General features: G+C 46.0%; 1 protein-coding gene across 14 annotated transcripts in view; it reads right to left on the reverse strand.

Moving 5' to 3' along the window:
• The window catches only part of LOC124038361 (calcium-activated potassium channel subunit alpha-1), a 201,661-nt gene that overhangs the window by 22,166 nt on the left and 163,537 nt on the right, over positions 1-15,958 (reverse strand). For 5 of the 14 annotated variants that reach the window (XM_046354151.1, XM_046354150.1, XM_046354154.1 and 2 more), the window contains 4 exons: positions 8,032-8,158; positions 2,686-2,910; positions 2,413-2,430; positions 1,716-1,908 (listed from right to left, as the gene is read on the reverse strand). In XM_046354151.1, coding sequence (XP_046210107.1) covers positions 1,716-1,908; positions 2,413-2,430; positions 2,686-2,910; positions 8,032-8,158 — 563 coding nt within the window. The remainder of the gene's footprint in view (positions 1-1,715; positions 1,909-2,412; positions 2,431-2,685; positions 2,911-8,031; positions 8,159-15,958) is intronic. The other 9 variants (XM_046354162.1, XM_046354157.1, XM_046354156.1 and 6 more) reach the window with 3 other exon arrangements.

The following is a 15,958-nucleotide window of genomic DNA, read 5'->3' on the forward strand; positions in this document are numbered from 1 at the left end:
ACAGAGAGGGCAATGTGTCAAAATCAGTTCGGTTACAAGTGACCAAAAGTTAGATGGAGAAAGCTGGAGAGTTCTATACAGATCATTGACTATCAGTCAGATTGTATATCTGAGTGGATTCATTATAATGTCTTGACTGCATTTGGCATGTACTTTTCCAGACTTCTAATACTGGCAAACAAGAGGGAAATAGATTTTCTCACAAAACAAAATGGTTTTACGACTTCCATACCATACAGGAGCAAACGCATCCGTGTGGGCTACAGACCCACCCACCCCCCTCAGCCCCCAGGCACAACTTAGATCTGCGGTCTACAGACTACATCGTACCGTAGACCTCAGCCATGTGAACGTCTCCCTAGCGATACAACTCTTTACTTATTCATGTGCACCTTCTTGCTTTAAATTTCACCCCCCACATCTGAACAGGACATTGTCAGGGAGGAAGGAATCCACAAAGCTATACACTGTGATATATTACACCTGTTCATGTGTGCATGTGTGCTCTTAAACTGCAATATTTATCAGTGGAATGGATACAGAGGATGTAAGACAAACTCATTGATAACAATAGGCTTCATCAATCGACCGCCGTGACAGGCCTTTGATTTCCCAAACCTTTCGGTCACCAACTGAATTTTACTCTGCTCGGTGTACCCCTCGTGCATTTTTACCAGTAAGCCTATGACATCATGAGTCTTATCAAGTACCCCCCTGTGGATAGGCCAAGTACCCCCAGGGGTTATTGTACCCTTGTTGGTAACCACTGGTGTAGGCCCTCCATATCTGTGAATACTGCTCCCATGAGCAACAGAGAACTCCGATTTAGTCTGCTGATTGTGACGACAGCACATCACTCACTCAGACCAGGAGAAATAATTGCATTTTCCTAAATCATGTGGAAGTGCTTGGCATATTACGCATAAGTTCATTGGTCTATCTATGCGTAAGATTCAGTCCCTCCATTATTTTCTGATCGTAATTTTTGGTGCCTTCTCAACAATCCCCCGCCTATAATGCGATGGTTTGCAAAATTGACCAATTTCTGTGCTATTACCACATGAAACAATCACCACACACAAAAAAAGGGCTTGCAATTGTAACCAATCACCACACTAAAAAAAAGGGCTTGCAATTGTAACCAATCACCGCACTTTTACCTCATAAAATGGTTCAGTGAAGCCACACGTCAACACATTTATTCCCCCAACAGTGTATTTTCCTGACAAATTGGGACACCATAATTGAAAATCGACATACAAAATGTCAGAATTGCAGCAGTAAAATCAAGCATTTCTGCCCGCAAATATGACAAAAACACACTGCAGGATCCTAGAGGAACTGATTAATAGATGAATGGAGGAGGTAGAGGATGGACTGCCATGAAAAACAGCTGAAGAAGGCTGTCTGGTGATTAGTACTGGCTGGTTAAACATGATGACACCTGATGGGATATGAGGCTTATCTGTTTGTCTGAACGCATCAACAATCTGTTCCACTCAGTCTGCCAGACAGACAGACACAATAACAGCAGTCATGTGGTTTCACATCACTAAAGGATATTATTTACGAGGTTGAACACCACTTTCCATTTTATTTACTGTGTGTATTTACCATTCTCCTCTCCTCCTCTCCTCCTCTCTTACCCTCAACCCTGCAGACAGAACAGAACAGTGCAGAACAGTATTGTATCTTGTAGGCCAGCCAGTCCTTACCTTGGGAGTTAGCCTGCAAGAGCCCGATGCTGTCGTCAAACTGCATAGACTTGATGTTGAGCGACGCCAGAATGCATTCCTTATCCTGCAGCGAGGCGTCGTCGATATTGTTCTGATTGGCCGACAGTATCACGCACATGTCGCAGAGGTTGATGTTGACAGCCCTTAAATCTGCACGACTTAATGGCGTACCCTTCAGGCGTGGTGAAGAAAAGAGACGGACAGAGAGAAGAGAGAAGAAGGGGGAGAGAAACTAATTAGAGACTAAGTGAGGGGTGCTTTGGGAGATTAGATAACAAGTATTGTAGTTTTAGCGGCAGTGACATTCAGCTGATCTAACTGGGCACTGGGGAATCAGAGACGTGGACTAATCTAAAGGGCAGTGGGCGCTGAAGGCTAACAGGCCTGGTTTCTTAGGGCTCTCTGATACTCAGTCAAGGAAGCATTAACGAGCTCTAAAGCAGGCAGCCATGCCAGACTTTCACATCTGAGATGGCAAAGGAGGGGCAGCTGCAGTGTATTCAAACTCCGTATGAATAGACAGGATTCGCTGCTGTGAATTGATGGAAGATTGAATTCAGGAACCGGTTGTGGAATTGACAAGAACAGCCACAACAACCACGACAAATCACAAACAAATCCACAAAGGAAATACTATATCACTAGGTAATACTATTACTGCTTTATCACTGCTTACAGTCATTTTACCCTTCACCTTAGATTGTTTTCATTCAGACAGTGCGAGGCAACAAAGGGAAGAGATCTCATAAGTCAACTGAGATAAGAAAATATAAGGAAACAGAAAATAACAACGGTACAGCTGGGTTTGGTATTGAATCCTGGAGTGTTGTTACACTGGTCTACTCACAGATAGAACTGATGGTGATGGCATTCTATGGTATTGTAAGTACATGATGTTGTCAGTTGTATAACTTTGGCTTGTAACCGTACACATTACAGTGGTACTCACAGGTAGTATGGAGACCTTGGGGAAGTTGTGTAGAGTTTCCCATTCTCTCCTCAGGTACTCCAGCGAGCCCACAAACACAATGGGCTTCAGCTCGTGATAATGGAAGTTGCTGGCTCTCAAAGGCATCACCAAGTTTCGCAGCCCCACTAGAGCGGACGTGACATCTCCAAATATACAGACCACTACATGGCCGCTCAACACCGTCATGGATGCCTCACTCCGGGTCTGAGCAGGGAGAGAGAGAGGGGAGAGAGGGGGAGAGAGAAAGAGTGAGAGGAGGGAGAGAGATATGGAGACAGAGAGAATAATGGGACGACAGAGGGATTGAGAGAAAGAAAAAGAAAGAAAGAAAGAAAGACAAAAGAAAGAATGAAAGAAAGAAAAGGAGATAGAGGACAAACGCATAGCAGTCAGAAAACAGAGAGGCAGAGTGCTGATGAGAAACCCTGCAGCCCCACCCTTTGCGGTGTTAGGCTCAAGGAGAACCCGGTACAGCTCAATGCAGTTGATACACTAAATGGTCAAGGAGTAAGGTGTATAAAACTGCTTTTCAAAGCCATGCTTGTGGTGGTTTTATACTATGACCCAGTACATAGAAAACAGTCGACTCACCTTGTAACAACAGAGAGGCATTGAGAGAAATGTGGATATACATTATTAGTATGTGGTTGTTACCGCTATGTGAGGGAAACGGTTTCTTTAGAGCCTACCGTACCTCAACAATGCTTCATTTTGCGCCCAATAGGTGCAAATCATTTCCAACTCCATTAGAATATGTATCATACAGAGCTAAAAACAGTGGAAACACGTCAGTATCACCGTATCAGTCAAATGTTTGGACACATCTACGCATTCAAGGGTTTTTCTTTATTTGTACTATTTTCTACATTGTAGAATAATATTGAAGACATCAAAACTATGAAATAACACATATGGAATCATGTAGTACCTTAATGCAATCAGTTGTGTTGTGACTGTAGGGGTGGTATACAGAAGATAGCCCTATTTGGTAGAAGACCAAGTCCATATTATTGCAAGAACAGCTCAAATAAGCAAAGAGTAATGACAGTCCATCATTACTTTAAGACATGAAGGTCAGTCAATCGGGGAAAATGTCAAGAACTTTGAAAGTTTCTTCAAGTGCAGTCGCAAAAACCATCAAGCGTTATGATGAAACTGGCTCTCATGAGGACCGCCACAGGAAAGGAAGACCCAGAGTTACCTCTGCTGCAGAGGATAAGTTCATTAGAGTTACCTGCACCTCCAAATAAATGCTTCACAGAGTACAAGTAACAGACATCTCAATGTCAACAGTTCAGAGGAGACTGCGCGAATCAGGCCTTCATGGTCGAATTGCTGAAAAGAAACCACTACTAAAGGACAAAAATAATAAGAAGAGACTGCTTTGGGCCAAGAAACACAAGCAATGGACATTTGACATTAGAAATCGGTCCTTTGGACTGATGTGTCCAAAGTAGAGATTTTTGGTTCCAACCGCCGTGTCTTTATGAGATGCAGAGTTTGTGAACGGATGATGGTTCCCACCGTGAAGCATGGAGGAGGAGGTGTTATGGTGTGGGGGTGGAGGTGTGATGGTGTGGGGGTGGAGGTGTGATGGTGTGGAGGAGGAGGTGTGATGGTGTGGAGGTGGAGGTGTGATGGTGTGGGGGTGGAGGTGTGATGGTGTGGGGGTGGAGGTGTGATGGTGTGGGGGTGGAGGTGTGATGGTGTGGGGGTGGAGGTGTGATGGTGTGGGGGTGGAGGTATGATGGTGTGGGGGTGGAGGTGTTATGGTGTGGGGGTGGAGGTGTGATGGTGTGGGCGTGGAGGGGTGATGGTGTGGGGGTGGAGGTGTGATGGTGTGGGGGTGGAGGTGTGATGGTGTGGGGGTGGAGGTGTGATGGTGTGGGGGTGGAGGTGTGATGGTGTGGGGGTGGAGGTGTGATGGTGTGGGGGTGGATGTGTGATGGTGTGGGGGTGGAGGTGTGATGGTGTGGGGGTGGAGGTGTGATGGTCAGGGCTCCGGGCAGCCGAGCGGAAATGGAGGAAAACTCGCCTCCCTGCGGACCTAGCATCCTTTCACTCCCTCCTCTCTACATTTTCCTCCTCTGTCTCTGCTGCTAAAGCCACTTTCTACCACTCTAAATTCCAAGCATCTGCCTCTAACCCTAGGAAGCTCTTTGCCACCTTCTCCTCCCTCCTGAATCCCCCCCCCTCCTCCCTCTCTGCAGATGACTTCGTCAACCATTTTGAAAAGAAGGTCGACGACATCCGATCCTCGTTTGCTAAGTCAAACGACACCGCTGGTTCTGCTCACACTGCCCTACCCTGTGCTCTGACCTCTTTCTCCCCTCTCTCTCCAGATGAAATCTCGCGTCTTGTGACGGCCGGCCGCCCAACAACCTGCCCACTTGACCCTATCCCCTCCTCTCTTCTCCAGACCATTTCCGGAGACCTTCTCCCTTACCTCACCTCGCTCATCAACTCATCCCTGACCGCTGGCTACGTCCCTTCCGTCTTCAAGAGAGCGAGAGTTGCACCCCTTCTGAAAAAACCTACACTCGGTCCCTCCGATGTCAACAATTACAGACCAGTATCCCTTCTTTCTTTTCTCTCCAAAACTCTTGAACGTGCCGTCCTTGGCCAGCTCTCCCGCTATCTCTCTCTGAATGACCTTCTTGATCCAAATCAGTCAGGTTTCAAGACAAGTCATTCAACTGAGACTGCTCTCCTCTGTATCACGGAGGCGCTCCGCACTGCTAAAGCTAACTCTCTCTCCTCTGCTCTCATCCTTCTAGATCTATCGGCTGCCTTCGATACTGTGAACTATCAGATCCTCCTCTCCACCCTCTCCGAGTTGGGCATCTCCGGCGCGGCCCACGCTTGGATTGCGTCCTACCTGACAGGTCGCTCCTACCAGGTGGCGCCGGAGATGCCCAACCACGCGCTCTCACCACTGGTGTCCCCCAGGGCTCTGTTCTAGGCCCTCTCCTATTCTCACTATACACCAAGTCACTTGGCTCTGTCATAACCTCACATGGTCTCTCCTATCATTGCTATGCAGACGACACACAATTAATCTTCTCCTTTCCCCCTTCTGATGACCAGGTGGCGAATCGCATCTCTGCATGTCTGGCAGACATATCAGTGTGGATGACGGATCACCACCTCAAGCTGAACCTCGGCAAGACGGAGCTGCTCTTCCTCCCGGGGAAGGACTGCCCGTTCCATGATCTCGCCATCACGGTTGACAACTCCATTGTGTCCTCCTCCCAGAGCGCTAAGAACCTTGGCGTGATCCTGGACAACACCCTGTCGTTCTCAACCAACATCAAGGCGGTGGCCCGTTCCTGTAGGTTCATGCTCTACAACATCCGCAGAGTACGACCCTGCCTCACACAGGAAGCGGCGCAGGTCCTAATCCAGGCACTTGTCATCTCCCGTCTGGATTACTGCAACTCGCTGTTGGCTGGGCTCCCTGCCTGTGCCATTAAACCCCTTCAACTCATCCAGAACGCCGCAGCCCGTCTGGTGTTCAACCTTCCCAAGTTCTCTCACGTCACCCCGCTCCTCCGTTCTCTCCACTGGCTTCCAGTTGAAGCTCGCATCCGCTACAAGACCATGGTGCTTGCCTACGGAGCTGTGAGGGGAACGGCACCTCAGTACCTCCAGGCTCTGATCAGGCCCTACACCCAAACAAGGGCACTGCGTTCATCCACCTCTGGCCTGCTCGCCTCCCTACCACTGAGGAAGTACAGCTCCCACTCAGCCCAGTCAAAACTGTTCGCTGCTCTGGCCCCCAATGGTGGAACAAACTCCCTCACGACGCCAGGACAGCGGAGTCAATCACCACCTTCCGGAGACACCTGAAACCCCACCTCTTTAAGGAATACCTAGGATAGTATAAGTAATCCCTCTCACCCCCCCTTTAAGATTTAGATGCACTATTGTAAAGTGACTGTTCCACTGGATGTCATAAGGTGAATGCACCAATTTGTAAGTCGCTCTGGATAAGAGCGTCTGCTAAATGACTTAAATGTAAATGTAATGTAAATGTGTGGAGATGGAGGTGTGATGGTGTGGAGGAGGAGGTGTGATGGTGTGGGCGTGGAGGTGTGATGGTGTGGAGGAGGAGGTGTGATGGTGTGGAGGTGGAGGTGTGATGGTGTGGGGGTGGAGGTGTGATGGTGTGGGGTGGAGGTGTGATGGTGTGGAGGTGGAGGTGTGATGGTGTGGAGGTGAAGGTGTGATGGTGTGGAGGTGAAGGTGTGATGGTGTGGGGTGGAGGTGTGATGGTGTGGGGGTGGAGGTGTGATGGTGTGGAGGTGGAGGTGTGATGGTGTGGGGGTGGAGGTGTGATGGTGTGGGGGTGGAGGTGTGATGGTGTGGGGGTGCTTTGCTGGTGACACTGTCAGTGATTTATTTACAATTCATTGTATTTAGAACACTTAACCAGCATGGCTACCACAGCATTCTGCAAAGATACGCCATCCCATCAGATTTGCACTTAGTGATACTATCATTTGCTTTTCAACAGGACTTTGGCCCAAAACACACCTCCAGGCTGTGTAAGGGCTATTTGACCAAGAAGGAGAGTGATGGAGTGCTACATTTGGGATGAGTTGGACGGCAGAGTGAAGGAAAAACAGCCAACAAGTGCTCAGCATATGTAGGAACTCCTACAAATGGAACTCCTACAAAGGGTGGCTACTTTGAAGAATCTAAATTACATTTTGATTTGTTTAACACGTTTTTGGTTACTACATGATTCCATGTGTTATTTCATAGTTTTGATGTCTTCACCACTATTCTACAATGTGGAAAATAGTACAAATAAAGATAAACCATTGAATGAGTCGGTGTGTCAAAACTTTTGACTGGTACCATACATAAAAAGTTTAAGATCATCAAACTATACAACTGAAAATCATCTTCGGAGTCATACTGTATAGGACAATACCTACCATATCTGTTGATGGGTAGGTACTATATCCCTGTACAGGATGTTAATAGCTGTGGTTAAACTCAGGTAACTCTACAGTAGGGTTGTCATGATACCAGTATCACGATACTATGATACTCGATTATCCATGGCAAAAAGGAAAACACAAGGCAGTCTAAACTCTTTAAAAATCTGCTTTTGTTCAAATAGTGTGCGCCATAGCTTGGAAAATAAACAAATGTAACTGTGGGTGACAATATATTACTGTTTGTTTTTTTGTTCTCAACATTAGGATTGTTTTCCTCAAGAAATGAAGTCTGCTTCAAGTTTGCTTGCCATGCTACTTGCGAGTATTGCAATACTGGTGTCATGAAAACACTACAGGGAGACAGACAACCACTCACCAGGATGACCTTCTCAATCTCTTTAGATGGGCACCAGTGGAACATTCCCGTGGAGTCGTACTGCTTCACATTCATGTCCATGTTCTCCATCTGCTCGTTCCCAGGGATTAGTAGAGGGTCATGCCTGCTGAGGGAACACAACACAACAGTATGAGCTCACCATGGTAAACATCATTTATACAGTATATATATTTCTTTTTTGAACCTTTATTTAACTAGGCAAGTCAGTTAAGAACAAATTCTTATTTACAATGACGGCCTACCCCGGCCAAACCCAGACGACGTTGGGCCAATTCTGCGCCGCTCTATGGGACTCCCAATCACGGCCGGATGTGATACAGCCTGGATTCAAACCAGGGACTGTAGTGACGCCCCTTGCACGGAGATGCAGTGCATTAGACCACTGTGCCACTCGGGAGCCCAGTTGATCGTATTTGGTTTATATGTGTTGTATTATTACCTAGTTTTGGTTGAAACCTAAAACTACCACTCATTATCGCTTTCTGCTCAAATCCAAGATGACACAACAACCCAGTCATCAGAGTTGCTGAGGGATATTGGTAGCAGCATTGGTAGCAGCATTGGTAGCAGCATTGGTAGCAGCATTGGGGAGAGAGGAAGGCTTGAGTTTCCACTGTGTCACCTGCTGAGCAATTAACCAAAATGTATGTTATTTTTGAACCAATGTTCTGTTAACTAATTGACAGAACATTGGTTCAATTACTTGAATTCAATTTTGTTCCCTTTTTTTCTGTGAGCTCTATGCGCACATTGCACAGTTTCTCTAGAGATAAATCCGATCCAGACTGAACTGTGCGATGTAGTAGGGAGTTGTGGTTTCCATCAGGCCAATATTCTACATAGTTTAGCGCATAAAACATGGTAATTAACTACAATGACCTTAATCCATTGTGAATCTACTTGTCTGGTCTGTGTTTCCTTTAATCCTGTTACAAAAAAGACAGAAGAATGATCTATCGTGAGAGGATATAGAGAGCAGCTGTTGCTTCACGTGGTGTCTCAACCTGAAAATACTTGATCTATGTGAAACGACCTCAAAAAGCACAAATCGCTCAGCATTAGTCACCGCTGACAAAGCTGACTGAGAGGCATTAGAATGGAGCGTCAATTACTGGCTTTTAGCTCTGTCTTGCTCACTCACGACGCAGCGCTACCAAGAGTAAAAGCTCTAACAGGACCGCACTTTAAATATTTCAGGAATTTGCCCAATCACATTTTGTGTTCCCAACTGATGTACATGAATGATTCATCAGCAGCGTGTCACCTTCAAACTGGCTGATGCACAGTGACGGGCCACTGAGTTTTATCAGGTGTTACGTTAATACTGACCATGGAAGGGGGGGGGGGGATCCCGTCACTTTGGTAATATTAGTTCCACTGTGTTTGCACTCATTCTACAAGACATGATCTGGGATGTCCTCTAAAAGGGTTTCTAGGACAGAGGAATGGCCTTTCTCTGAATGCGATCCATTCTGACTGAATAGAAAAGGGAGGATTTTGAATTGGTGTATAGGCACTTTTATTTTCTCCAGGCACCAACACACCTGATTCTACTAATCAATGGCTTGGTGACCTAGGCTACTTACAGTAATTAAATCACCCGTGTTAGTGCTGGGATAGAACAAAAATGTGCACCCCATGGGGGTCTCCCAGGACTGGATTGAGAAACACTCGGTCAGAGAGTGTAGCTTTGAGCTGATAGCCAGGGGCCAGACTACAAAGGCTTCTGTCTGTCTAGTGTCTACCAGGGGGCTACAGGGAAATAGCTCTCTCTCTGTCAGTATCACCTCAAAAACCCTTACATGTTCACAAAGCCATCGTCTGCAATAGTTATTGTAAAGCACACAAGAACAAGTTAGAACACTAAGGATGTCCTAACTGTATATATAGAAAAAAACTGGCAAATATTTCCTATGTGGTTGTCAGACTACTTTTTTATGAATTCAAACCAGGGTAGGAAATAGCGTCATACATTATCTGGGCCATTCCACCAATTGTTTTATTTCACCTAATTTGAACATTCTGTCATGAAGAGCAAATGTTCAACTTCATAAAAGCCGTTCAGTTTTCCACCAGAAAAAGTGCACAAAAAAAAGAGTACAACCAGCTCACCTGCTTTAACACTGCATTTTGTTTCAATGCTTCTGTTCAAAATAAAAAATATTTTAAAAAATAAATAGTTTCACCATATTACAACAACAATTCAGTTCACGCAACAGGGTTGACCTTAAATTTAGGGACAGACGTAAATTAATCACTAATAATAAATAATAATCTTCATAAATGACGTTGTTAAAGCTACAAAATAACTAGGGCTTCATAATGATGGTAAAAACATGGAGAAATGTTTGGGTTAAGTGGGTTAAAATCTTCCTAGATGTCACAGAGGCTGCACGAAGCGACATGTCAAAATGTTGAATTTTGGAACTTAAGCAAATCTTTACTTATATAAAAGTCGAATTTATTGAATGTTTTGTGTCAAAATTAAAGGGCATTCATTTAATATAACATGCTTTTAAAATTCAAAATGAAATGCACAATTTCTACCTAAAATATCAAAGAGATTCAACAAAAAAAATCAGTATTTCGTGGAAAGACTCATATTTTGCTTCTTTATGAGGGTGACATTGGCATAAAGTGTGAGAAAACAGCACATCTCAATCACACTCTCTCTGTTCATTACATTGCAAGACATATCACATGAAAGATGTGTCAATTAGTTCCCTCCATCTCTCTCTCATTTTCTCCCTCCGGCTCTCAATCTTTCCCTCACTCTCTCCCTCACTCTCTCCCTCACTCTCTCCCTCTCCCTCCTTTGCTCTCATTCTCTCTCCCACACTCCCTCCTCCTCTCTCTCCTCCTTCCTTCCTTCTCTCTCTCCCTCCCTCCCTCCTTCCTTCTCTCCCCTCACTCCCTCCTCTCTATTTCTCTCCCTCCCTCCCTCCTCTCTTTCTTCCTCTCCCTCATTCACTCCATCCCCTCTCTTTCTTTCCCTCACTCCCTCCTTCTCTCCCCCTCACTCTCTCCTCTCTCCCCCTCACTCCCTTCTCTCCCCCTCACTCCTCTCTCCCTCCTCTCTCTCCCTCCCTCCTTCTCTCTCACTCCCTCACACTCTCCTTCTCTCTCTCTCTCTCCCTCATTCCCTCCTCTCTCTCCCTCAATCCCTCCCCTCCCTCTTTCTCCCACCTCACTCACTCCCTCCTCTCCCCCTCAATCCCTCCACTCTCTTTCCCATCTCCTCTCTCCCCTCCTCCCCCCTCACTTCATCTCCTCTCCCCTCACTCCCTCCTTATCGCCCTCTCCTCTCCCTCCATCTCACTCCATCCTTCTCTCCCCTCACACCCACCTTCTCTCCCTCTCACTCCCTCCTTCTCTCTCTCTCTCTCTCTCTCCTTCTCCCCCAACTCGCTCCTTCTCTCTCTCCCCCTCACTCCCTCCTTCTCTCCCTCGCACTCCTTCCTTCTCACTCCTTCTTCCTCTCTCACCTCCTCCCTCCCTCCCCCCTCCCTCCCTCCCTCCCTCCCTCCCTCCCTCCCTCCCTCCCTCCCTCCTATTTCTCTCTCTCCCTCCTTCTTTCTGTCTCTCCCTCCTTCTTTCTGTCCCTCCCTCCCTCCCTCCCTCCCTCCCTCCCTCCCTCCCTCCCTCCCTCCCTCCCTCCCTCCCTCCCTCCCTCCCTCCCTCCCTCCCTCCCTCCCTCCCTCCCTCCCTCCCTCCCTCCTCCCTCCCTCCCTCCCTCCCTCCTCCTTTCTGTCTCTCCCTTCTTCTTTCTGTCTCTACCTCCCTCCTCCTCTCTCTCCATCGCTCTCTGTCTGTATGGTGCAGGTGTTAATAACTCTGACAACATTTAATGCTTTTACACCCGGGCTGAATATTTCATTCTGAGCCGCGTGTTGCACCACTCACTCTCCATGAGCCCCTGTCACTTCAATCTGGGCACGTGGGGGCTGACTAGTGCAGGCAGGCAGGCAGGCACCTCCTCCTCCACTACCTTAGACAGCTATCTTTCACACAACTGTCAGCGGTGTGACTGCCTGCCTGTGTCTGTCTGTCTTCCTGTTTGTCAAGAGCCCTGTAACCCTCCTCTTGCCTCACCTCCCTTCCTCTCATCTCATCTCCCTCCTCTCCTATTTCCTTTCCTCTGCACTCTCTATCTTCTCCCCTCCTCCACTCGCTCTCCTCTCCTCTCTCTCTCTCTCCTCTCTCTCCTCTACTCGCCGTCCTCTACCCTACCATAGAATCAACCAGGGTGAACTGGACGTTAACAGATATGACATTAGTGTCTGCCAGACCCCACCAGAGTATATACGAGTGGTTAACGTGTGTCCTGACTTCTTGTCCAGGAGCACGGTTGGCCGAGGAATCATGGTAGCGTCCACATTACTGTGGAAGTGTTTAGAAACTTATTGTATTTCTATTTACAAAAAACAAATGACTCCAAAATGACACAATAGATTAGTTACCATTAATTTCTATTGGGCACAAAATAATCTGAAACACAACCAAAACAAACAGCAAATGAAATGCATCCAACGATTTGTAGTCACAAGTTTGATGTAGTCATTCCGTGCTATGAATACGTGACCAAATACTGTTTCACTACTTTAATACAGTGAATTTGTCCCAATACCTTTGGTACCCAAAAATGGAGGGACTATTTACAAAAAGTGTTGTAATTTCTAAACGTTTCACCCGATATGGATGAAAATACCCTCAAATTAAAGCTGACAATCTGCACTTTAACCTCATAATCATTGTTTGATTTGAAATTTGAAATTTGGAGTATAGAAACAAAAGAGGAAAAAATGCTTTTATGTCCCAATAATTACAGAGGGCACTGTATTTGCATTTAATTGCCTTCTCTAAAGAAAAGGCCTGACTGTACAGTAGCCTAGGCAATAAGAGACAGCCCATATCAGAAGAGAAATTGCCCTCTCTCTCTCTCCCTCAGTGTATATTTCAAACAGAGTTGAGTTATTCCAGTGCATCGTTCTGCAGTCGCTAGCTTGGGATGTGTGCTCCCCCAATCCCTCTCCAGCAGGCTATGAAGGCAGCCTCTCGCTTTGAAAATTCTACCCATCATGCAAACTGACAAAGGCATGATTTTCAAAAACCCACAGCCAATCTGTTGATCATTATTTATTTACAAAGGCCTTCAGGCAGCAAGTCCTGTAAAAACCAGACTTGATATAGTATACGCTCTCTCAGTCTCTCGCTAGCTCGCTCTCTTTTATTCCCCTCCTTGCTTGTAGAGTAAAGTGTCCCTAAGGCTACCTCAAACAATCACTTTTCATTGCACATAAAATCCAACTTGTAAAGCTTATTTAATATATATGGTATCATATATTGACAGGGGCTGGGGGGAGGGGGAGGGGGCTGTGGAGGTGGGCGTTGTGGTCGGCACTGGGTAATTTGATGTTTTGCTGAGGGCTATGACTTGAAAAAGCCTACACCTAGAACAGAGGACCTGTCATCCGCAGCACCCAAGAGCCAGCAGAATACAGAAGCAGCCCTAAAGCAGAGACAACTTTGACACCGCTTTGAAGCGTTTTTAAAACCAAGTAAATAACTCCCAAGAATTATTATCACTGTAAGATCAAAGCGGAGATGCATATATTACATGGCAAAACGGGGACCATCTCCTCTGCAGAGGAGAGAACGAGAGAAGGTTTATTGCTTTAAGTTAGGAAACAAAAACTAAGGAGCCATATAAACTAGCAGTTAGCTGGAAGCGTGCCAATTTCTCTTTCGTTTGTATCAGTTTCCTCTTTTTAAACCCCCTAAGGTCGATGTCCGCGCCTCCGCTGAAATCTTATTAGCATCATTTAAAAATCCCCATCAAAATATGTCAGTTTAAGCCAGGGATGTCGACCTTCAGCACCTGAGGTGAAAGGTGACAGGGCTAGAGCGGTGCCAGACCATGAGAAATCATGAAAATAGGTCTTCTCCTGAAAATGTCTGTAGCGTCCAAACGGTTTGGCCTACAAGCTATTATGACCCCTCTGTGGAAAGACCAGACTTTCACGGTCATGGACATGTTTTGCTCCAGAATTCCCACAAGCCTCACAAGGCTAGTCTGAATGTAGCCGGGTACCATTTTTTTAAAAATTATGTAAATACAGCGCATTCAGAAAGTATTCAGACCCCTTGACTTTTTCCACATTTTGTTACGTTACAGCCTTACTCTAAAATTGATAACAAAAATATTTAATCCTTAGCAATCTATACACAATACCCCATAATGACATGCGAAAACAGGTTTTTAGAAATGTTTGCAAATGTATAAAAAATGTATTTACATAAGTATTCAGGCCCTTTGCTATGAGACACGAAATTGAGCTCAGGTGCATCCTGTTTTCATTGATCATCCTTGAGATGTTTCTACAACTTGATTGGAGTTCACCTTTGGTAAATTCAATTGATTGGACATGATTTAGAAAAGCACACACCTGTCTATATAAGGTCCCACAGTTGACACTGCATGTCAGAGCAAAAACCAAGCCATGAGGTCGAAGGAATTGTCCGTAGAGCTCCGAGACAGGATTGTTTCGAGGCACAGATCTGGGGAAGGGTACCAAAAGATTTCTGCAGCATTGAAGGTCCCCAAGAACACAGTGGTCTCCATCATTCTTAAATGGAAGAAGTTTGGAACCACCAAGAATCATCCTAGATTTGACTGCCCGGCCAAACTGAGCAATTGGGGGAAAAGGGCCTTGATCAGGGAGGTGACCAAGAACCCGATGGTCACTCTGACAGAGTTCTAAAGTTCCTCTGTGGAGATGGGAGAAACTTCCAGAAGCCCAACTATCACTGCAGCGCTCCACCACTCAGGCCTTCATGGTAGAGTGGCCAGACAGAAGTCACTCCTCAGTAAAAGGCACATGGACAGCCCGCATGGAGTCTGCCGAAGGGCTCTTTAGATGCTCTGGTCTGACCAGAGGAACAAGATTCTCTGGTCTGATGAAACCAAGATTGAACTATTTGGCCTGAATGCCAAGCGTCTCATCTGGAGGAAACCTGGCAGCAACCCTACGGTGGTGGCAGCATCATGCTGTAGGGATGTTTTTCACCCACTTGTGAGTGAAACATAGTTCTGAAACAGTCATCCGATGGAGAAAAGCACATATATTTGACTGTGTCCCTATGTATGATTTCATTGTACTTTTAATACATTTGAAGACACGTTTTTTCAAGATCGAATGGTATATAATGCCTTAAATATATGCTCTTCAGCTCCAAACATTTTGTGACTTGCATGACAAAAAATACACAGCACCATTAGGAGATGTCTATTGTATATTTATAAGACACAGGGGCCTAACAATCACTAATTTAAAAGGGAGTGGAAGTACTCTGTGACCCTGTTCTCTCCCATCTTCACCACTGTGCTTCCACCCTGCCACCCCGATTGGACAGCCTCCACTCTCTGGGCATTTTCACGCTGTCGCGTTCCTACCGCTGTCTCTCTCCTCCCGCACAAAAAACAAAACCCTTTTATCTTTCAAAATCAATTAACTGCAGTTTAATTCCAGAGGACAGGATAAAGGGAAGGTAATACTGCAAATTCATTTTTGATTGCGAAGATACATCTCACATATGGCCTTAAGTAGCAGAAACAGTAGTCGTAAGGGTTCCCACAATAGATCCCACTGCCCCGGGGCAGAGGAACCACAGGGAGGACTCTGATTGGTTGCTGGTGTCATTAGTGCCAGCGTTGTTTAAGGACTACATGTGGACGGGACTGGAGGGGGGGGTGAAGGGGTGACAGATGACACTTTAAAGCCAGAGGATTTGCTTTTCAAACAGCTCCTCCTCCTCCAGACTCTGTCTTTCATGACAGAAATATTTCAGCTCTGTCATTACCCACTGTCTGACAGCATGCCAGTCTAAACACCCAAGCCGTCCTCTC

The sequence above is a fragment of the Oncorhynchus gorbuscha genome, linkage group LG06, assembly GCF_021184085.1.
Source record: "Oncorhynchus gorbuscha isolate QuinsamMale2020 ecotype Even-year linkage group LG06, OgorEven_v1.0, whole genome shotgun sequence".
Taxonomy (NCBI): domain Eukaryota; kingdom Metazoa; phylum Chordata; class Actinopteri; order Salmoniformes; family Salmonidae; genus Oncorhynchus; species Oncorhynchus gorbuscha.